Here is a 23502-nt window from a genome sequence, read left to right on the forward strand (position 1 = left end):
TTTGGTTAAACTGCGGTCAGTGATTCTTACCAAACACAACAACTCACCCATTGTTTGTTTATTTATTTATTTGTTTGTTTGTTTGTTTGTTTGTTTGTTTGTTTGTTTGTTTGTTTGTTTGTTTGTTTGTTTGTTGGGGGGGTGTTTGACGATGTCACGCTTGCCTGTCTTTAAAACTTGAGAGCCCTGAATGTTATATGTTATATGTTATAAGCCAGGTTTAGTTCATATTTACAAAATTTCTCAGCTTTGTTAGGTGAAATCTGCACTAACTAACGTTTTTCTTGAGTATTTGCAGTTGTATTTACATTAGGGAGCTGTGTATGACCTTGTTATTAAACGTGAAACCTTTATGTACAGCATTTCTTGATGTTCGTTTTCAAACTGGAAATTTGCCTGAAAGTGCGGTTTTATCATTGTTGTCGTTGTTGTTGTTGTTGTAAAGTTTTAACAGATTGGGAGTTGAGTTGAGAATAAAGTTGAGAATAAAATCAGTTGAGAATAAAAATCCAGAACTCTAACATCATACCTTGGACTTATTCACTTCTATTCACATTCACATTTCATTTGATTGCTGGTCTGTCAGCAACATATAGAACTGAAAGCAACTCTATTAAATTAAGCAACATCAATTCAGTATTGGAAATGTGGTCCACAGTCCCTCATCTAAAGTAAAAGCAGAAACCTACTTACATGTCAGACCGAGGTTTATTTTAGCCATGTAGGTCTTGTGTTCTACAGTACATCTATTCTAAACTTTGTTCTGCATTGATATGTGAAATGAATGGTTTGAAAGTGAAATGCTGTGCTGCAACCACACTGCACTTTTCACTTCCTTGTCTAATGCTTTACAAGCCACTCAAAAGGTGACCTTCTGCTAATTCATACCTTCAGAGTGCATGCTTAATTACAGATGACTTTATTTATTCCAGCAAAACGAAGCCACAGAGTATTATTTATTGCCTGCTTTGTTCCCCAAAATGTAAATTGCACAACCTGACAGCTGTTTAATGTGAGAAAGTTAGCCAGCGAGGGGGACTGTCAGAGAGACTGTCACAATAGCAAGAGGAACTTCCTTCATTTCCCACATTATGTGAAGTCCAGTTGCAGTGTAGTTACTGTAAACAGCTCAGATCGATGAGCTGCTGTCAGATAGCTTTCAGTTTGATCTGGAACAGTTGAAGCTGAGATGAGTCTGCCAACCAGGGAACAGTTTGAGGAGTGGAGCCCAGCACAGGTAGCCAGCTTCTTGTCTCAGGTAAGTGGGTAGAAAAGCTCTCTAGCACAGCAGGGAGACATTTCTGATGTTACTGTGTAAAATGATCTTCACAAGAATACCTGAAGTGAAGATAATAATTACACTGGAGATTCTGTCAGATTATAGTGTTTAGCCGAAACTTACAGTAATCAAGTTCTGAACAGTATTATGAAATATAATGCATTTCTGTAAAGTCATACTTATCTAAATGGAAACTTATACAGAAATACATACACAGGTACATGCCAAAATGTTGCAGTTCATACATACTGTAGTTCATACATACAAACATACATTCATACATACCGAAGTTGTATGAACTGTACAAGACTTGTGAGTATAATGTTGTGCATGTTACTCACAGAACAAGATGCGAGATTGTGCTATAACTGTGCAGCGAATGAAGATTGATGGCCGGTGGTTTCTGGTAGGTGCCACATACAGACATTTTGTTCAATACAGACATCACTTCTTGTCACAAATAGTACTTACTAATATTGGTTGCATTTATTAAATTAAATTATTTTTAGGAGATATTTACCAGTATTTAAAAAAGTATCATAAAGTACCATATAAAAAGTATGACACTAGAATTCATTACAGCTTTAAGAGATTTTAGCAGTTTTGCTAAATTCCTTTAAAATACATACTCGTCGCTTTCTTAGTTTCACTGCTGTGGTATTTTCAGTACTTTTCAAAAATTCAAGGCTCTATGGTTAGTTCAAGTATTTGTAGTTTTTGGAACCTGATGTTCTAACGCATTACATTTTAAACCATACTCCTAGTATATGAATCATACAACAAGGCCATATGCCATTTGTGAAATATAGATCTGAAGGACATAAGGAATATGTAGAGGAATAATATAACATCACACGTATGTTCCTGTGGAGGACAGTCATGTTTATTGAGTCATTTTAGACTGATTTATCATTTTCACTGTATGTACCTACATTATGAATCCCCTTTAGACATGACATGGTCATGTTGCCAAGTCACTAAAGATTACAGAAGCTATGTAGTTCCTTTCTTTGGAAATGTACAAATTGTGTTTTTTATTGGTAATGTAAGCTTCCTGTCACATGGGTTTACCCAATGTTTCTTACTTTTTCTACTTTCTCTACTTTCAGCCAAAACTGTGACACTTTGTATCTGTAAAAGTGGAAATAGTAACTCTTAAGTTTCAGTCAGATTAATTTCATACAGGGAAATGAAATGTCACCTTTAGATACGGTTGTGCGGTATAAATCTATGAGTTAGGTGTTGGTTTTAACAAATGAACTACATTATTAAAATGGGCATAGTGTAGATGGTGGTGTTTCCAGGATGTTTAGTTTGATCTTGGACAAGGATTACATTGCGTTGTCTTTCACATATTGAGTTTAGGTTTTCTGCCCAGCTTCTAGAAACATGCTGGTAGATTGCTTACACTAAATTGCCCCTAGGTGTGAATGTGTATGCATGGTGTCCTTCAGTGTGCTGCATTCCTATCGAGGGTGTGTGAGTAATTTGTGTAAAGTGTTCCCAAGGTTTTGGATCCTCCACGACTGAGACCAGGAGGCCAAATTATTATTATTAATGACAACTTGGACTTTCTAATAACTAGTAAACTATTACCATGACTCACCTACTAATTATGCACTAATTATGACTAGTTATACAAATGAATACCTTCAGATTCATGGCCCAGTTTTTAGTTTTTCCTTTTTGTGTAAATTAACTAACTTAGGTATGGATTATTAGGTAGTAAACGATGACGTATTAACAAAGTTAAAACAGAGTACTTAATGAATACACAATGCATGTGTCTGTTTTCAAGCAAAGCTATGTGAGACAAAAGGTCAAGTCTTCTCACTATATATTTAGTAGTTCACTTACTGTAGCTGAACTTCTGTAACTATTGATTAGAATCTTATGAATCTCCTTCCTGCACATTTTAACCTATTTATATAGACTTCAGGTATCTATTTGTGGTTTACTCTTTACTCTAATTTGTTAAGAATTGTTGTCCTTTCATATTTTCTTTCATATTATTGGCCGTTTTTATTGTTGCAAAGTGTGCTATCAGTCATCAGTCCAATTTATTTACTGTTTAACAAAAGCTCCTGTGTTTATATATTCAGTATATCTTTGCTGAAGAGTGTTTTCCCCAAAAAAAATCATGACAAGCCAAGAATAGTTTAGCAGTGCAAAATGCAGAAAGCAAAGCATTCATTACCCAGGAATAGCAACTGGAGGCCATCAGATCCTCCCTCACTCTACTCTTAACTCTGTTGACATGGTGCTCTAGCTCCATGTCGGTCTACTTGCTATCAGTTAAATGAGCTGTGGGGGAATCCACAGAGGAGCCACTTAGGCTTGGGTTTACTCTTATCAACAGGATTTATTAAATCTATTCTGCACAGACTATTGAGGTTTACACAAAGTTGCCAGATTGTAATAATAGAACAGTATGAACAGTATATCTGTCAATGACCATTGAAGACCATTTGGAACATCCTGTGGTTATGAGGTTTTACAAGTGATTCATCAGGAATTTTATTAAAATCATGCTCTATTTGCACTCCACAAAGTTGCTCAATAGCTGGGAGGTACACCCTGATTTATATTTCATGTACATCTATGATGATATTTCTGAAGTTGCATTTCTAGCAACTTAGAAGAATCATTCAAAGACCACTTAATTGACATCAAATACTTTAGGAATTATGACCCCGCCAGAGAATAATTTTGTTGTTGAAAAACAGGATATCCTGGCTAGCCCTGAAGTAGTGAAATCAACTGATCGAAACAATGCTCTATAATTTAACTATGCATGCAGAACATCCCAATCTCACATGGAAGTCACATATCCTCTTTTTTACTTAAGTCAGTTATATCCTGATTTTTATGCAAATTAACATTGATGCTTTTTGGAGATCTGTTACAAATGTTATACAAAAAAAACATAGATTCCTGATATGTTGAATACATGAGAGGAAACTGACACTTAACCTCTCAGTCTGCCAACCTGCTTGTTTGCTCCCATCAATATAAAGATCCGTGATGCACACGCCAAAAAACCTGAACCCAACTGACAAGCTTATTGGGATGATTTCCAGCAGCTTTTTGAGAGAAAATAAACAACCTGGCTACAACACTAGGTCCTTTCCTACATGTTATCACCAGTTAAAGCTTCACACCAGCTCCCAGAATCCCTTACTACCCAACAGAAAGCATTATATGCATCATATCTCTTGTTGCACTAACTCTCTTAATGGTCACAAAGCTCTCACAATTTAAAAAATCTGTTCTAAATGTCTAAAACTTTGAGTTATGACACAAGCCTGTTAGGATTTCGTGGGATTTTTTGCTATATCCATAATCTGGGGATTTCTTTAACCTAGTCATCTCTGTACAAAATGAAGCTTGTTTTAAAATTTGTAAATATATAAATAAATTTGTCTCGAGTTAACCTGGATGTCTGGCCATTATCTCCGAATCAGGATGTGCTTTATTGCTAAGTTTGCTATAATATTAGCAAGGTATAAAACAAAAAACCCAGAAACATAGACCTACATGGAGCACAGAAATTATATACAGTACATTTGCAAGTAATATGTACAAACCTATAGAGTAATGTATGAGGGGATATGCAGTTAATTATTCAGTGGATGAATGGCCTTAGAGATAGAAACTCTCCTTGTGCTAGTGAACAGTTGTGCTGCGTAACAGTTTCTTCCCACAAGCCATCAGACTTCTCAATACATGAGCTGTACTATACTGAGCACAACATACACACACATCATCAGTATGGACTACATAGACCCTTATAAAACACACACACACTGTTTTGTACATTTTCTGCTGTTTTTGCACATACTGTCCAACATTTCAGCTCAGTCATTTGCTGTTTTTTGCACAACTCTATATATTATCCAAAGGACCTGCAGCTAAGAAACTGTGTTCATTCTAATGTTACTGCACGAAATATTGTTTGAACATTCAGTATTTACACTGGTCGGTCGGTCGGCGCTGTTCCTGTTACTGTTTATTGTCTTTTGTGTATTGCAGTTTTTGTACTTTTTGTATTGTCTTGTAACTTTATGTCTGCACTGTTTTTTTGTCCTGCACTGTCTTTTGTCCTGCACTGTCTTGTTTGTCTTGTCCTGCACTGTTTGCACCAGCTTGCACAGTTGCACTTTATGTGGCTAAGACTACTTACATGTCCTTAGCCCTGTCTTTGTTTTATGTAGCACCCTGATCCTGGAGAAACGTTGTCTCATTTCACTGTGTACTGCAACAGCTATATATGGTTGAAATGACAATAAAAGCTTCTTGACTTGACTCGACTTCTTGAGGCTGAAGTAGAAACAGTTCCTACCAGTGTTTACAATGAAAATAGAAGTTCCTTTCTTACTGCACATAGAGTTTCCTCTAATCTTGGAAGCGTCTGTTGCATCCTTGATTTCTACTGTGACGATCCTTAATGGAGTGAGAGTATTCCTGAACTCTCCTGGATTATGATATTCAGCTCTTTAGACGAATGAGAGAGCTATAGTCCAAACAGTGCATTTAAAATGGTGGCGTCCAGACACCTAGTATTCTGGTCAGTCTTTTTATTTGTTTGTTTTTTTCTGTGTAATTAAAATTGTAGTTGCAGTTGGGTTTTTCTTCTTTGGAAGTCTTTCTGCAAAAGGAGTTATTTATGGTGTCTAACCATTTATTTGTAGTGGGTTTATAATTCTCGTTTTCCTCCTTACAAAGGTTAGGGTTTGTAGTATTGTGTTGTGTTTATCATTTTTATATAGTTACCTCTAGCTTTTATGTAGTTTTATATTGCTACAAATATGTGCTACAGAAAAACACAGAAATATTCAAAGCACCTTCTGTTGCATTCTTTCAGTTATGGTGGCCTCGGTTTCATCATTGAAAAAGGAAATAAAGAAAAACAATTTAGCACGCATATAGTGATGTAAATCAATAGGGGTAATAAAAGCTTAAACAGACTACTTTTAATATGTCAGTGACTAAGCCTCGTGTAAAGCAGACCAGATTTCTCAGACAGGCACTGATACTGGATGTCTAAGTTTGTCTGCATTCTGTTCAAGAATTTCTCTTATTAATGTGCACTTGTGTGTATTTATATACATATTGCGTTTGCATGTTAGCATTAGTCATATATAAAGCGGTGAAAAATCAGAATTTAGAAGGAATGAAGGCATGTTTCAGTCAAGAGAAGCAAAGCATCACTACTAATAATCTTCATGCTGTACATGCTGTCATGCTCAGTGGGTACCAGGGGTATGCAATGAATTACTTTGCATATTCAAGCACTGCTCATGCATTTAACCATCTGCTCCTATTCTAGGGTGCCTAGGAAATTAGTCAGTAGATTATAATAACATTGCCTGGGACTAGGTGAGCACAGACGAAAAGTGAATCCTTACTGAGCAGCTCGTTTGGAGCTGAGCCATTGATGAGTATTAAATGAAACATGAGATATTCTCACAGCTTTGGTAAACTACACTTATGCTCTTGTTGCCATGATAAACATATGGTGCAAGACACAACCACACATAGCACACATGGAGGATCCACAGTTAACAGATAAGAAATATTTGCAGTGCTATTTACATTGTTCTTAACATGGTTTCCCATGTTTTCCCACTCCCACTATGCAGCTTTGTGTTTTTTATAAAGTAGCATAAGATCAATGTCAATTCCTGTGGCCCGTCTTTAGCTTTGACATCTTACACTAGTTTCTAACAGTGTTAGTGTGAGTTCTTCGAACCGACAGCACGGATGATGTTGTAGTGCCCTGTTTATGACTGAGCTTTGCTTTTTAATATGCAGCTGGTCTTCCAGGCCAGGGTGCCTTGTGTTTCACTCGTGCTCCTCAAGAAAGCCTACATAAATAATTCACTCATCCTGAAACTGAGGAGGCACTCGGCTGAAATAGATTTGATATTTTATTCTGTATCATAAGGCTAAGCTTGGGATCAAACGCAGATAATGCATTGGAGCATTCTGGCCCTGGCATAAACTACGCTTTTTATCACAATCACAAATGTATTTCATCTTTGGCTTCACATTGAAAATGCACAGTGTTCCATTTCAGGGATTTCTTTTGGCAGGTTCTATCGAATCCTAGAAGAAATGTAAAGTTAGCACAAATAGTACAGGTTTCCTTTTGACTGTTTCTCTAGTGAGAGGCATGGTGGATGAGTGGTTAGCATGTCACACCTCTGAAGCTGGGATTTTGCTTCAAAGGATTCCTCTGTGTACTCTGGGTTCCTCCCCAGTCCAAAGACATGTGTTGTTAGCTGACTGTCATCTCTAAATTGTTTGTTGTATGTGCAACTGCTCCCTGTGATGGGTTGTCCTCCACCTTGTGCCCTAAGTTACCTGGGATAGACTGCAAGGTTCCCTTCAACCATGTGTAGGATAAAGAGTAAAGAAATTGGGTGGATGGATGGATGGATGGATGGATGGATGGATGGATGGATTGATGGATGGATGGATTGATGGATGGATGGACAGATGGATGGACAGATGGATGGACAGATGGACGGTTGGATGGAAATTTCTTTTGTCACCCTACTGCAGTCTTTTGCTATGGATTATACAGACTTCAGAGCCACACAACACTGAAGGACAGTGAGCGGATTAACTTTATTTCTAATATTTGTTGTTTGTTTTTGCATACATTCTGATAATTGAGATACGTTTGTAAATATTCTTACTCAAATAATCGCTGTTGTGTTTTCTCGCTGTGCTCTTTGTATAGTGCAAGACACCATATAAGCATGTTTCTCAGTAAGAAGATGAAGTTGTATGAAAGTTCCCTAAATAATAATACCAGTTTATAACTATTTTTATTGCAAACTGTCCAAAGGATTGTGGTTCATGTAGCTACAACTTGCTCAGCAACTTAAAACCACAGTAGGTTATATTTAAAAAAATAAAAAAAATAACAGATTTAGGTTCCTGGTATCCTAAGTCTATATCCTAGTTACCCAGCGTTGATGTTTTTATTGATAGAGACTACAAAGCACTTTTGTACGTCTGCCAAATGCCATAAATGTAAATGTAAGTTTTTTCAGGATTTAGGGATTTATGCCCTCTATGCAAATACATTATTACAAGCATTAATTCTGGCATTATTTTGTGCAAATACAGTAAATACCATGGTATCAAATCACATTGTAATGAGAAAAGTGTGTGTAATGTATTTTATTTGATTTCTTATGATGTAATGTGTAAGACAATGGATAATGGCTCACTAGGATTCCACACAATTTCTATAAAAAGAAGACCTTATCTGTCACCTATACAATACAACAGAGTGAAATTCTTTCTTCACATGTCCCAGCTTTTACAGTAGGAAGCTGAGGTCAAAGTGCAGGGTTGGGGAAAAGGGTCAGATATGAGACAGCGCAACTGTTAGAGAGGGGTAAGGGCCTTACTCAATAGACCAGGCAGTTGGCAATGCTGGGGCTTAAAACCCCAACCTTCTAATCTGATCAGAGGCTTAAATATTGAGCCACCAGTGCTCCAAATGTTGCTATAGCATTACAATTTCTTCATTGTCACTGATAGGAACTAGACCACTATGGTTGTGAGGTCCCAAATAGCTCAACTTGGTCATTTGCCAATTCCTGATCAGTAGCTAGCCTTATCCTATCATGTAAAAGCTTACCAACTAGAGATGGTGAGGGTTAGTACATGCCTGTTTTTCAGCTGCTGTGTCATATGCTCTGTCCCAGGGAGGCTAAAATTTCAGAGAAAAGCACTTCAATATTTGTGAATTCACAGATGCCAACGATCGAACAGGAGAGATTACTGCCATCACTATCACCCAGAGAACAGGAACAATAATCTCTCTTAGACTCCTGGCCATTGATGACTGTGGCATGGTCAGGAATCTCTTCTATTATTGAGATTCGAACTCTTGAATGTTTTTCTGTGTGACACTCGACAGCCCACTTGTTTAAAAATTGTGGCTTTTATGCATTCAAGTGTATATTTTTGAAATAATTTTTGCCCACCAGATCAATTACACTGCTTTAATTTTTAACAAAATCATTCCACACCAGAGCTTTTAACTGAATTAATCAATGATTACTTAGGGTCCTTATCTAAAAGGCTAATCCCTGCTATGTCACCTCTGACCCCATTCCACATTCACCTCTGGGAACTAATTCCAGAAACAAACACACACTTCTCTCACACACTTGGCCTGTCACATATTTCTGTTCCTTCTTTAAGTTACTTTTTTACCTACTGTACAGTATTGTTCTGTCTGCTTGTGTGGGCATGTGTCTCCTTTCATCTTGATAAATGTCATGAAAATGTCTTACTTAGATACTATTTTAAGCTCGATTACAGGAACAAGGGACAGAGTGATGTAATTTGGGGTAACACGCTGAAACATAATGCTGCATATTCCACATATGGTTCCATTACTTCAAGACTTAGATTCCAGTAAAATGTAATTCCAACCATAAACTGATACACTCATGCAGCTGCTAAACATTATTATCATGCATTTGTAGGTTGGTTGGAAATTACATAACATCACTGGGCCCAGGGATTGACACAGTGTCAGTGATAATGTGGTTAAATCAAGCGAATCTCTATAAGGAAGATGGAGAAAGATGGTTTTTATTCCTGAGATGGAGTCGTTATCTTAGCTTTAAAAATGTATCACGTTTATTTGGAGAGGTAATTAAAAGTAATGGAGTGATGGTTGTATAATTTTCCTTCATTTTGAGGTTACACGAGGACCTGAGGTCAAACACGGGGCTAATAAAGTAAAATGTTGAGAAAGTACACATAAAAGTTGCTCATTACTAAGATTCGTTCTGTAAAACTCAGCGGCTGAAACAGTTTTAAAACTTGGCTATATCTCCATCTAGTGCTGATAGTGAGTACTACACCTGAGGGCCTGATACGACTGAGTGGAAAATAGAAAGTACACAGATTAGTAGCTATGCTAATGTCAAGGTTAAATACTGACCTCTTTAATCACTAAATAAGAAATGATGTAGTTGGTGTGTGGTTTAGGTCTTTTTTTATCTCTAGCTAAATACAGTAGAACAACATAGCAACCCTTTATTTCTTCATTCTGTTCTGCTTTCTCACATCATCATGTGTTGTAGGCTGATTGGCATCCCTAACTGTCCATTGTGTGTGTGTGTGTGTGTGTGTGTGTGTGTGTGTGTGTGTGTGTGTGTGTGTGTGTGTGTGTGTGTGTGTGTGTGTGTGTGTGTGTGTGTGTGTGTGTGTGTGTGTGCATGTGTGATGGACTGGCTCCCCATCCAGGGTGTCCAATAAGTCCTTCTTTATAGTCTTCAGGCTTCGACAACCATGTGTGGGATAAGCAATGAATGGAAGACCTGACCAAATTAGTACCAGCATCACTAACCACTAACCATCACTAACACATATTTAATGTGTTTCAGAATAGGATTTTCCTTTAAATGCACAGAAAGTAATGAATAAGTAGAATTTTACAGTTACAGGATGATGTGAACAATAAAACTCTTTTGTCTTTTCCCCAACACAGAAACTTTCTGACAGCGATCTGAGCAAGTTTAGCCTCATCCACCGACCGTAAGATATCTTTTCGTTTCCTCTTTCTTTTACACATTAACATGTTAACCTTCACAAAGAAACTAACTGACTTCCTGATAAAACAAGTATGTTCAGACTCTTTTGCTCTGTCTGGTCTAAAAAAAGCCTTCCACATTTCAATCCCTGAACATCATCAGCCTAGCAGTCAACATAATGGTCAACCAGTCAATTACACTTTTTGTAATGATTAATAATGTTGGTTATGTTTTTTCCACAAAATCTTACCCAGGAATAATTGTAGTCTCTATTGTACCACAGGTCGGTATTGACACACCAACATGAAATTAGTTTAAAAAATGGCTTCTCTACCTACATGTTAATCATGTGGGCTTGCAATATAGAACACTTTACCATTTGTACTAGCATTTAGGTCCTTCACGCTAGAGTGTTGTGTATTTTGAGGGCATAACTAGAGAATACTAAGGAAAGGGACTAAATTTGTTTGTTTGCCAGCTAACTATCACTGGCATGTAATTTATTCTAGTTTTACTCTAGTTTCCTACTGCAGAGCTAAAGTCATGCATAATAGGCTGACTGGAATCCCTAATTTTGTTCATATACTGAACAAAATTATAAACGCAACACTTTTGTTTTTGACCCCATTTTTCATGAGCTGAACTCAAAGATCTAAGACTTTTTCTATGTACACAAAAGGTCTATTTCTCTCAAATATTGTTCACAAATCTGTCTAAATCTGTGTTAGTGAGCTCTTCTCCTTTGCCGAGATAATCCATCCATCTCACAAGTGTGGCACCTCAAGATGCTGATTAGACAGCATGATTATTGCACAGGTGTGCCTTAGGCTGGCCACGATAAAAGGCCACTCTATAATGTGCAGTTTTTATCACACAGCACAATGCCACAGATATTTTGAGGGAGCATGCAATTGGCATGCTGACTGCAGGAATGTTCACCACAGCTGCTGCCTGTGAATTGAATGTCCATTTCTCTACCATAAACTGACAGCAAAGGCATTTCAGAGAATTTGGCAGTACATCCAACTGCAAAACCGCAGACCACATCAGCCCAGGACCTCCACATCCAGCATCTTCACCTACAGGATCAACCAGCCACCTTGTCAGTGGCACGGAGATAAAAGACCTAAATGCAGGATCGCGTAAAAGAAAAACAGGTTTAATAACTAAAAACATGAAACACAGACTCGACATCAGACGACAAACCAAAGACGACAGGACAAAACAAAGGATTCAGCGCTGCTCAAGGCAACGCCACTCAACTAAATACTAATAATAATAATTAGACACATGAGGGACAGGTGTGCAGAGGCGGGGAGGAAGAAACAAGGGCAGGGCAGACACGTAACACACAACACAACAAATGCACATGGCCAAAGTCTGGGCTGAGTCCTGACACACCTGGACAGCTGCTGCAACAATCAGTTTGCATAAACAAAGAATTTCCTCGTCGGGGTCTCGACCTGACTGCAGTTCGTCATTGTAACCGACTTGAGTGGGCAAATGCTCACATTTCATGACATCTGGCACTTTGGAGAGGTGTTCTCTTCACGGATGAATCCTGGGTTTCACTGTACAGGGCAGATGGCAGACAGCATGTACAGTATGGCCTCATTAGGGTGAGCAGTTTGCTGATGTCAATGGTGTGCATCGAGTGGCCCATGGTGGCTGTGGGGTTATGGTATGGGCAGGCGTATGTTATGAACAACAAACACAGGTGCATTTTATTGATGGCATTTTGAATGCACAGAGATACCGTGACGAGATCGGGAGGCCTATTGATGTGCCATTCATCCACAACCATCACCTCATGTTGCAGCATGTTTATGCACGGCCCCATGTTGCAAGGATCTGTACACAATTCCTGGAAGTTGAAAACATCCCAGTTCTTGCATGGCTAGCATACTCACTGGACTTGTCACCCATTGAGCATGTTTGTGATGCTCTGGATCGGCGTATACGACAGCGTGTTCCAGTTCCTGCCAATATCCAGCAACTTCACACAGCCATTGAAAAGGAGTGGACCAACATTCCACAGGCCACAATCAACAACCTGATCAACTCTATGCGAAGATGTGGTGTTGCACTGTGTGCGGTAAATGGTGGTCACACCAGATGCTGACAGGTTTTCGGACCCCCAATACAGTAAAATGCACATTATAGAGTGGCCTTTTATCGTGGCCAGCCTAAGGCACACCTGTGCAATAATCATGCTGTCTAATCAGCATCTTGATGTAACACACCTGTGAGGTGGATGGATTATCTCGGCAAAGGAGAAGAGCTCACTAACACAGATTTAGACAGATTTGTGAACAATATTTGAGAGAAATAGTCCTTTTGTGTACATAGAAAAAGTCTTAGATCCTTGAGTTCCGCTCATGAAAAATGGGGTCAAAAACAACATTGTTGCGTTTATAGTTTGCGATGTGCCTTGTGATGAGTTGGCACCCTGTCCATGGTGACACCACTGTGCCCGAGTTCCCTCAAATAGACTCCAGGGAACTCGGGCACAGTGGTGTCACCCTGGACAGGTTGCCAACTCATCACAAGGCACATCGCAAACTATAAACATACAAACTAAATTAGGTATTTTGATAATATAAAAGCTTATATTAAAAATATTATTATTTTAATATTATTAAATATTAAAGCTTTGGAATTATGCACATGTAAAATCTACAAAGGCGCCAAATATGCATTAACTAAGGAACAACCCATCACCATCTTACTGACCTTGTAGACATATTTCAACACACTACAGAGGATCTTCCTCTTCTTAAATGAAAAGTACTTCCTTAACCTAAACCATGAGACCTATTGTGCAAACTCATGCACTTAAAATAAACAACCAGTCAGTTTCAGTAACCGGTCTTACTCATGTATAGAGCCAATGACCACTTTTTTAGGATGTGATGTAGTACTTTTAGTACTTTTAGTACACTTTTATAAATGTTTACTTTCTGTCACGGGGTTCTCAGCTTATTTTCACACTTTGTGTACTAGTTACAAATTTAGTGTGCTGTCTGTCAACAGAACAAAACAAAAAACAGTCTATGTTTCACTAAAATTATTCACATGGTAACAGGAACTGGTTTACAATTTGTGATAAACCATTCAGCTCCGTTTTGGACATTTGGATATTGTCCCAAAACAGATTTACAGTAACATAAATTCAGGATATTAATTATAATATTTTTATATTTATTCTAATGAGCAAGCCAGAGGCAATGGTGACAAAATGAAAGATTGTGGTAGGGACATGTTGAGTGTCAGTAAGGCAGGTACAGTAAGGTTACTGAATCTCTAGGGTAGTGTAGCGTTTCTCTGCATGTTCTCCTTATGTCGGTGTGTGTTCCCACTTTCTGAAAACATGCCAGTAGGTAGATTTACTCCAGTAAATTGCTTCTAGGTGTGCAAGAGTGTATGAATGTGTGTGTGTGTGTGTGTGTGTGTGTGTGTGTGTGTGTGTGTGTGTGTGTGTGTGTGTGTGTGTGCGGTGTGTGCTTATAGGGCCCAAATAATGCACTGTTATCCCAGTGATTCTAGGACAGCTTTTGGCTCCACCATGACTCTGAAGAAGAAAGGGTTTTTCTGAACGTCAGTGAGAACTATTGCAGAATAAAAACACTTCCTTTCTTGTAAACCATGCATTTATTTAATCACAGTTTAATTACTATATATCAGACTGCCTCCATCTTCTGCATTATAGTTGCAGACGGTTCAAAATGCAGCAGCCAGACTGTAAACAAGTGAAACGGGTTCGATCATACTGTATGTCTCCTATTCTTGCCAAATTCACTGTTAAAAAGCTCATTGAATCGACTTAATTCAAGCGTGTACATCAGTTCCACAAGATTGAACAGAGTAAAATTAACACAATTAGTTCTTGCACTGCCACCGTAATTTGATCACACATTTTCAAAACCCTGAATAAAACGAAACTTAGCTAAGAACTGAACTGAGAATCAAACCCACACCCCTGATGGATTGGAGACAGACACGTTACCTGTGAACTATTCCTCCGTGCATATTTTGTTTCTCTAAATGTAATATTACAGTTATAGCTCCTCATAAGACTTCACAATGTCATTATTTACATTAAGACTAGTAGGTTCACTATGTCTCATGAGTCATTAGAAACTTGTTTAAAATTAGTCTAACCAATGAAATCGGGATTTGTTTAGAAATGTAATATTTTAATAACAACACAGAATTCTCTTTTTTCAGTGGTGCATTGGGTCTAAATTCAATTTAACGTATATGAGGCACTGAACAAAATGGTTCCTGGGTATAAAAGTATACTGCTTCAACCGTTTACATCTTGTAGTCAGCTTCTTTTACCTATTCCTTGTTCATGCTATAAATCTAACTCAGAGATTGTGCTTTTTCTGTAGCTGCCTTTAATCTTTACATCCGCCTAACTATTAACATCATGTCCTGTTTAACATTCAGCGTTTTAAAGCTAGCCTAAACTTTTTTTTAAATTATATACTGATGTTATTGTTGTTTTTCATTGGGTTTTGGATATTGTATTTCTTATTGTAAATTACTTCAAGCAACTTCACTTGTGTCAAATGTTTTTGAATTACTGTAACTATGAGGTTAAGTTGGAAACATGTAAGCTAATTGAACATAGCATTACCAACTTAATCTTCTAGTCGTGACACTCAGGAGGAAGAAAAGCAACATGCGGGCCGATCATTTGTTTAACTTTGCATAAATGTCTATTGTCTCATCAACAGTATATGTAGGAACTTTTTAATCAAAAGAACATCATGTCCAACATCTATTAGATTTAGTCAATATATTTAAATACTTTGGTGAAATGGGGTCTGTGTCCTTCTGAATCTGAGCAAAGCAAAGCACGATCATTGCTTAGGGTTTGGTAATTAATGATAGCTAGCTAGCTAGCTAGCTATCATTGATTACCAGACAGACAGACAGAAAGTTTAAAAGAGTTATAGACCAGAAACAACATTCCACAGAAAAGTAACTATGCTTTAAAAAAAAATACAATTACACAAGCACATGTTCTCATTTTGGATGGTTACAGCTCCAGATTAAAAGATCTAAGCTGTTACATTTCTGGGAGGGATGCAAAGTATTAAAAGGAAAAGTTTAGAAAAAGGTCAGAGATAAATATAGACAGAATGACGCAGACTGCTACTCCAACTATGACAAAGGTTTCCACTCAACACTTTTCCAAATACAAATTCATGATGTAAGACTGAGACTTTAGTCTAAAGTATATATTTAATACTGTATAGTAATCATTTGTTTGCTGGCAAATTCTTACTCTGTTTTAGTTTTTTTTTTTTAGCTAAATTGATAAGGATTTAGAATAAATAAAAGGAGTACAATGCAAAAATTTATATTGCAACATTTATTTATTTCCAAGAGTGTAAAACGTCTTTTCCAGAGGTGTGTATTTGCATGCATTGGAGTTTGTCTGTACTGCTCTGTATCACAAAGATCTAATCTATAATTAGAGAGCATTCTTTTTCCTCTGAGCATTATTTGTTCCTAGTTTGCATGCATGGCTGGTAAGCGTCTATACAATGGTTATACACTCACTGATCGACTATCAAAATATCTAACTTCTTGTTCTGATATATTCAGTTCAACTTGATATAAGCAAGTTATGTTATCTTTTGTGTGATTGTTGTTTTTAATACTTCATTTAGCAAAAACAGATTGTTAGATTAGATTGCTAGGGTTCTGCTATCCTTTGTATGGCCTTTCTGACTTCTTTACTGGCATTAAACATTTATGGAAGTAAAATACAAATAAAAGAATCTCTAGTGGAAATAATGTATAAACAAAATTTTTATCCAGCTACTTTGTACAGTTTGATTGTAACATCAAAGTTGAATCTTTGAATTGTATTATTATTATTACTGGATCCAGCCCAACGTACCACTGCTCAATACACAGCCCTGCTCAATATTACACCTAAATATTTCTCCTTGGGGATTCAACTGTTGGTCAGCATGATGGTAGGATGTCCTTGATGCTAACTTGCGAAGGAAATTTTAACATCTCAAACCATGTTACATTTACGCCATTTGGCAGACGCCACTATCCAAATCGACTTAAATTTTATCTCACTGAGCAATTGAGGGTTGAGGCCCGTGCTTAGAGGTCCAGCAGTAGCAGCTTGGTGGAACTTGAATTTAAACTCTTAACCTTCCAATCAGTAGTCCAACACCTTAAACACAAGGCTAACACATACCTGTTGACTTATCAAGCAATGTGACTTAAACTTGATGTGTAAGTTCAATGACAGAGTACAGTCACTTACATATGACAATTGTGATTCATTCACTAGTGCTTCACCACGAGCTAGCAACGGGTTTATTTATGGGTAGCCAAGTGGTTAAGGTGTTGGACTACTGATTGGAAGGTCATGAGTTGGTCATGAGTTTGTAAATTTATGTAAATTTAATTTAAGTAGTAATTTAATTTAAGTAGTAAATTTAAATGTAAATTTATTTACTACTCCTCTCTTTGGAATCATCAGAAACAATATGACATCAAGAAATGGAATCTTTACTATCTTACACGGTGTTGCCATGTTGAAGGTATCAATCAATTTATCATTTAATGTTGTGCAATAAGTTAGTCAGTCAGTCAGTCAGTCATTTTCTACCGCTTTATCCGAACTACCTCGGTTCACGGGGAGCCTGTGCCTATCTCAGGCGTCATCGGGCATCAAGGCAGGATACACCCTGGACGAAGTGCCAACCCATTGCAATAAGTTAATGTGGCATAATTAAAAATTATATCATGCAAACTGGCTTAAACTTCATATGTTTATTGAATGACCGAGCACAGTCACGTAGACATGTCTTCGGCAAATAATGAGTCATTTTGATAGACTTATATATATATACATCCCCCTGTGGAGTATTAAGATTTCAGTCCAACAATAAGCATACTTAATTGCCTCATAAGACAGACAAAGGGATTAAAAATTAAAATTAAGCCTGTCCTGTTTCTGTCCTGCATGATTACTGTTCTCCAACATAAACAGGCTACTTATATATATATATATATATATATATATATATATATATATATATATATATATATATATATATATATATATATGCACATATTATAAAAGCTTATATGTCATATAATCAAGGCCATCTTACGCTTTCTATTATAAAAGCAACTTGCAGTGAGTTTTTATAATAAAAGGAAACGGAAAGGAAAACAAGAAGGGAAGGAAAAGGGAAATAAAATAGGAAATGAAACAAAAAATAAATAAATGAAAAACAGAAAATCACACCACATGTGTCAGATGTCAGATAACCCTGGCTTTCTGCCAAGCCCTCATAGCCTTAGCTTAAAGAACACACACACATCCTCATTCTTTCACACAGCATGGAGAAACTGAACAAGATCACTGTTCCGGCCAGTGAGAAACTCCGGTAAGGAAGCTGATTTAATTGTTATTGTTTTGTTTTGTTTTTTTTTTGTTTTTTTTTTGTTTTGTTTTGTTTTGTTTTGTTTTGGTTTGGTTTGGTTTGGTGGGGTTTTTTTCATGCAGTGTTCACTGTCATTTTAAGGAATAAAAATTTTTGAGTTAGCTAAAGATTGTAAATCTTGTGTTTTACAGTATGTTTGTTACTTGGTATTACACATTGGGTACATAAAACAGCTTCATTGCTTGTCGATCCAGAGTTAAGATCTCTTAATCTCTTAAGAGATTTCACGTAGCACTAACATGTGAGTTTAAGGGTTTCAAAGTGTTTCAGATTGTTTGTGTTTATTTTGTTTGTGCTAATGGTGAAGTATTGCATTCTTTGTCAACATCTATGTCAGAAAGAATTCTTTCTAAGAGATTGTGTGTCGTAAGAGCCTGTGGGTTTAAGAACATTGTTTTGAAATGCAGCTAATGTCTGTTTTGAGAAATCTTAATTTATGCTCAGGTTAGTGAGTATGTGATGGGAGAGAGCCGACTAAGCAAAACTCTATAATCTCATTAATTATACAGTACGTCTTAATTCGCTCACACTCTCATCTCCACTACCACTCCTTCAACTACACACTTATAAACACTCAAGGTAACAATCCCATGTTCACAAATGACAACACTTTCAGACAGCCATGAGTCAATATGCAGTTTAACACCCAGGTAAGGTGAAAAGAGTGTGCCTTGCATTTTAAAATAAGTCTCATCTAAAGCTTGTAAGTAGGTGTCTGGAAAGTGTTTCACTGGTTCATGAGACTTTTTTTTGTTTTTTAACTTTGTCCTAAGTGTGGTTTATATTGTTGTTTATATCCATATTTATAACCCTAACCCTAACCCTAACCCTAACCCTAAACTATGACACAGAATTATTTCTTTATCCAGGATACACAGATAAATACAGTCAACAATTCCATATATCTGTTTTATATTACTGCATGATTTTGTCAGACTGACTTACTGACTCACTGCTTCACATCAGCAAGAATGATATACAGTAGAACAGTTTATTAGAGAAACTCCATCCTTTGCATTTATTAAGCATAAATTAGATAATGGCTATTGGTGAACCAACAATGCCAACATTAGTTAAAATAAAATATATAACTGGGTCAGTAAATGTTTTTTGTTTGTTTGTTTTGATTTGATTTGATGATTGTACTTGATATTTCTAAGCTATTTTAACTCAATAACGGCACCATTGCAAGAACAACACAGGGATAAAGAAGAATTATTGAAATAAATGAAAATTAGTTTAGAAAATAAACGGAGGCTAACTTCAGCTCAATTACAGCTGTATTATGAGCTCTGTCCCTGTCAAATATATGAATAAAATAAAAAATAATTGTTTTATCCTAATGAGACGCAGCCTGGTCACTATGACAGCAGGGTAGCAAAAAGGCTTCAAACTGCCCCCCCCCCATACTTTTCTCCTTTACTTTCTCTGCCTGACTGTCTCTTTACTCCACTTGTGTTTGATCCTGAGAATAAACACTACTTGTATCTACTTTACCCTAAAAACTGTTAAGATTTGTCTTTTGAACAAAAGACTTACCAAATCTCCCATGAAATATTGTGTCATTGTTATCTCGCTCTCTCGCTCTCTCTCTCTCTCTCTCTCTCTCTATATATATATATATATATATATATATATATATATATATATATATATATATATATATATATATATCCCCTCTCTCTTTCTAAACTCCATTGACTACAAAACAACTTCTTTTGGTCCCCCACACATGTCCCTCACATAATAGTATGCAGAGTTTTCTCCTTTACACTATAGTGCAGGCACATATTCTGTGATTGTGCATTAGATATGCAAATGATAGCTCAGGTTAACTCGCTTAATCTCACTGTTCATTTGTATAACAGGCAAATCCAAAAATTGGTTCAGGACATCAAAAAAAACGACGACAGCATTTTCAATCGAATAAAAAGGTAAGTTTAAGTTGCATTTCAACAAACAAAACCCATATCTATACCCATACCTATAACAGTATTTGATTTTATAGCATAATATACACCAATTTCAAGAATTCACATTTAATATGATGTTGAATTATGTAGTGTATGTAGTAGGGAAGGCTACCCATGAGAACATTTGTGGTTTAATGAAAGTAATTGAAAAACAAATTTTTCTTTTACAAAGTGCTGTAGAAATAAATAGAAGGAAACAGCTGCAGTGAGGTGTGTATCAGTTCCTCTACCAGCTTGGTCCCAACAGGAACCATGGTTGTGTGAACAGTAACGTACCAGAGCATTCAGCTGTGACCTATTAGTAGTAGGGGAAAAATTTTGCTAAAAACTGAATTAGGACTGAGTAAAATAAAACAACGATATGATAATGCATTGGGGTTTTTTTTTTTTTTTTTTTTTGGTCATTTCTTTCAGGTTCCAAACAGAACAGACAGCCAATATTCTTAAAACTGGAAGAAATACAATAGACAGGTAAGACAAAGTGCTGCACATTTGGCTCTGAACTACTGACTAGTTTGAAAATATTTTTCGCCAGTTAAACAATCAGGCTGCCTGATGATATCTAAAATCTCAAGATTCAGACCTTGAATGTCTCAGCGTGGTAAAGTCATTGAACCTGCAGTAGTGAAACTGAGCTACAGTAAGCAGTTCAGTTTGTATCCAGATAACAGACGTGTCCTTAGATACTCTGTACAGCCAAAGGTTTAAAACTTCAGCCAACAAAATAGACCTGACTGAATTAATCAGCCAGTATTTTCCAACAGATGCAAGCGATCAGTCAACTGAAGAGAAAACCACGTGTTTTAAATTCCGATGAAACACAGACTGATGTGGATGGTTTGGGGCTTTTTGTTTTTTGTTTTTTTTTTTACCCTTCTTACTTTTGGAAGTAAGCAGATGTTGAAATGCTAGAACTTGCGGTTGACACACGGTATCATAGTGCTACTATAATAATAGTTTGTTTGGTTTTTTTTAATAAATTAAAATTTCTTTTATTAACGCAGAGTATTGTCTCATTAAATATTGGCTTAGTTTAGTTTAGTTTATTACCGTTTACTGTCCTTTATAGGATTTCCTTTTAAATGTAAGCGCATTTCATGTAATTATTTTTTAAAGCTCCTTTGCTTTCGAGCATTTCTTTGCATGCACCCGACTTTTTGCAAAGTACTGCATATGTAAAAGAGAAACAAGTTTAATTCTGAAAAATTTGTCCGTATAGTAAAAAATGCCTAAACGTTGTCATGAAAAGGTTTTCAGAAGCTGCCAAATTGTGTACCAGTCAAATGTCATTGGTTTTATTGGTCTGCTAGAAGAAGTGCTGAGCTTCAGTCTGCACAACTTCTTCTTTCTTTCATGAGAAAGCTTGAAGTCTTTGGGAAAAGGAACACAACAATCACTTATACAGTATAACTCATTCATACACCGGTCATTGACTATTGGAGGCATTCATACTGTATAAAAATATATCTGCTGTTGTAAGGGTATGACATAAGTCATGTTTTCATTACTACTAAATTATCACGCTACTTTTTTTGTTCTATTTTCTATAACAGGAAATGGCAGACAATAAAGGGAACTCGTATTTATTTGACCATGTGATTATACAAACTTAACGTGCTTTATTCAAACACACCGATGCCCAAGGATCATCAGTGCAAGTAGAACTTGCCTGACTTGAATTCCAATATAATTTTATAAATTGTTTAACAATAAAAAAAAACATATCTTATATTTGGGTATGTAACTGAACAGGAAAAAAGGCTTCTCACACTGTGCTTAATCCTGGGTTAGTGTCATTCTAAACCTTTTTTGAGCCACAGGTAGTTTCACTTTTGTTATTTAGAAGCATGTTTAACACATTAGCCACACTGTGTTTTTTACCCAGGTTATAAAAGCTTCTCTGAAACAGGGTTACTGCTGTTTTTGCGGTGCCAAAATGAAAATGTACTGTAACATGAAATTAGTTGCAGTATTAGAAGGTTATAGCTAGATGCTTAGCAACAAAAGCTGTTGTGTTGTATTTATCCAATCATGGTTGTTGATGGCACAAATATGTGAATAGTAATATTAACCCAGGGTTTACTAATGAACAGTGTGAAACATCAGATGATAAAGACCCAGGATTAATTGTTGACCACTAGTAAAGTATAATACTTTGCATTGACAAGATATAAATATTTAGATCACTATTGTTTCTTTCAATAAACCTGGCCAGAACGTTCTTGGTTGAGGTGTGCATCTAGACTGACCACATACGTTGCAACAAAAAATTGTGAGGTCGTTACTTTTCTGAACGGATGCGATAATCAGATATGATGGTATTAGTTGGCACGATAGTTGCAGAGTTCTGTGGAATGAAAAAAAGAAGAATTAAGGTTGGATTAGTCATCTTTTACTCTTTTACCTGCAGCTAAATGTGTTTATGTTTGGAGAAATCTTAAGGATTCTCTTAAACATATCACAAGCAGGCATCTAATGGAAGCGATAAGTCTTTATTTGTCCTTGCAACAGCAGTTTGGCTTTTGGCTGTCTGACAACATCTGGACTGGAATTACACACAGCTTTCCTGAGAAGAGCAGCACCATCGTCCAAAAAAGCACAATGGCAAACTGGCCATATACAGTATAACTTTCAGGCAATACCAAGTCCAGAGTTTACAACTCAGTCACCAATCTGGAGCAATATAATTTAAGAAAAACAGGTTCTATAACATCTAATATCCATGCTGTACAAGGTCATATAATCACCAAGAAATAGGAAGAAATTGTACAAAGTGCAAACAGTATTCTTTAATTATGTTAAATATTTCAATGTCAACAAATTAAAGAATGGTTTCATAGACATCTGGGATAAAAAAGGCCACAAAATCCGTTCATCAAAAACAATATTATACGTAGACGAGATATTCTGAAGCAAAGTAGATTTCCATCTCTGTCAACTCCCAAACACAGAAAGCTACTTTGACAGAGAGTATTTATTTAATAGTAAATGTGTTAAATTTAATAATGATCAATTCATTTTCTTTTCCTAAAATAAAATTGTGGCGAGAGCTTTATGGATAAAAAGCCATGAATATTAACGTCTACTGTTTTGGCTGTTTTCTGTTTTAGACTAAAAAACAAAGCTCCTCCAAAAGTACCTGCAAGAGACTACCCGGGTATTGTTTACCTTTTTATTGAAGTTGA

At 36.5% G+C, this 23502-nt stretch overlaps 1 protein-coding gene across 4 annotated transcripts in view; it reads left to right on the forward strand.

Moving 5' to 3' along the window:
• Positions 1–1078: 1078 nt before the first annotated feature.
• The window catches only part of blnk (B cell linker), a 35961-nt gene continuing 13537 nt past the window's right edge, over positions 1079–23502 (forward strand). The window contains exons 1-6 of one of the 4 annotated variants that reach the window (XM_047811969.1): positions 1081–1258; positions 1623–1685; positions 10809–10855; positions 20213–20278; positions 20732–20788; positions 23428–23474. In XM_047811969.1, the coding sequence (XP_047667925.1) occupies positions 1190–1258; positions 1623–1685; positions 10809–10855; positions 20213–20278; positions 20732–20788; positions 23428–23474 (349 nt within the window). In that variant the 5' untranslated portion in view covers positions 1081–1189. Of the gene's footprint in view, positions 1259–1622; positions 1686–10808; positions 10856–18193; positions 18288–20212; positions 20279–20731; positions 20789–23427; positions 23475–23502 lie in introns of those variants that run through there. The other 3 variants (XM_047811970.1, XM_047811971.1, XM_047811972.1) reach the window with 3 other exon arrangements.

This window comes from Tachysurus fulvidraco, chromosome 4, assembly GCF_022655615.1.
Source record: "Tachysurus fulvidraco isolate hzauxx_2018 chromosome 4, HZAU_PFXX_2.0, whole genome shotgun sequence".
Classification (NCBI taxonomy): Eukaryota; Metazoa; Chordata; class Actinopteri; order Siluriformes; family Bagridae; genus Tachysurus; species Tachysurus fulvidraco.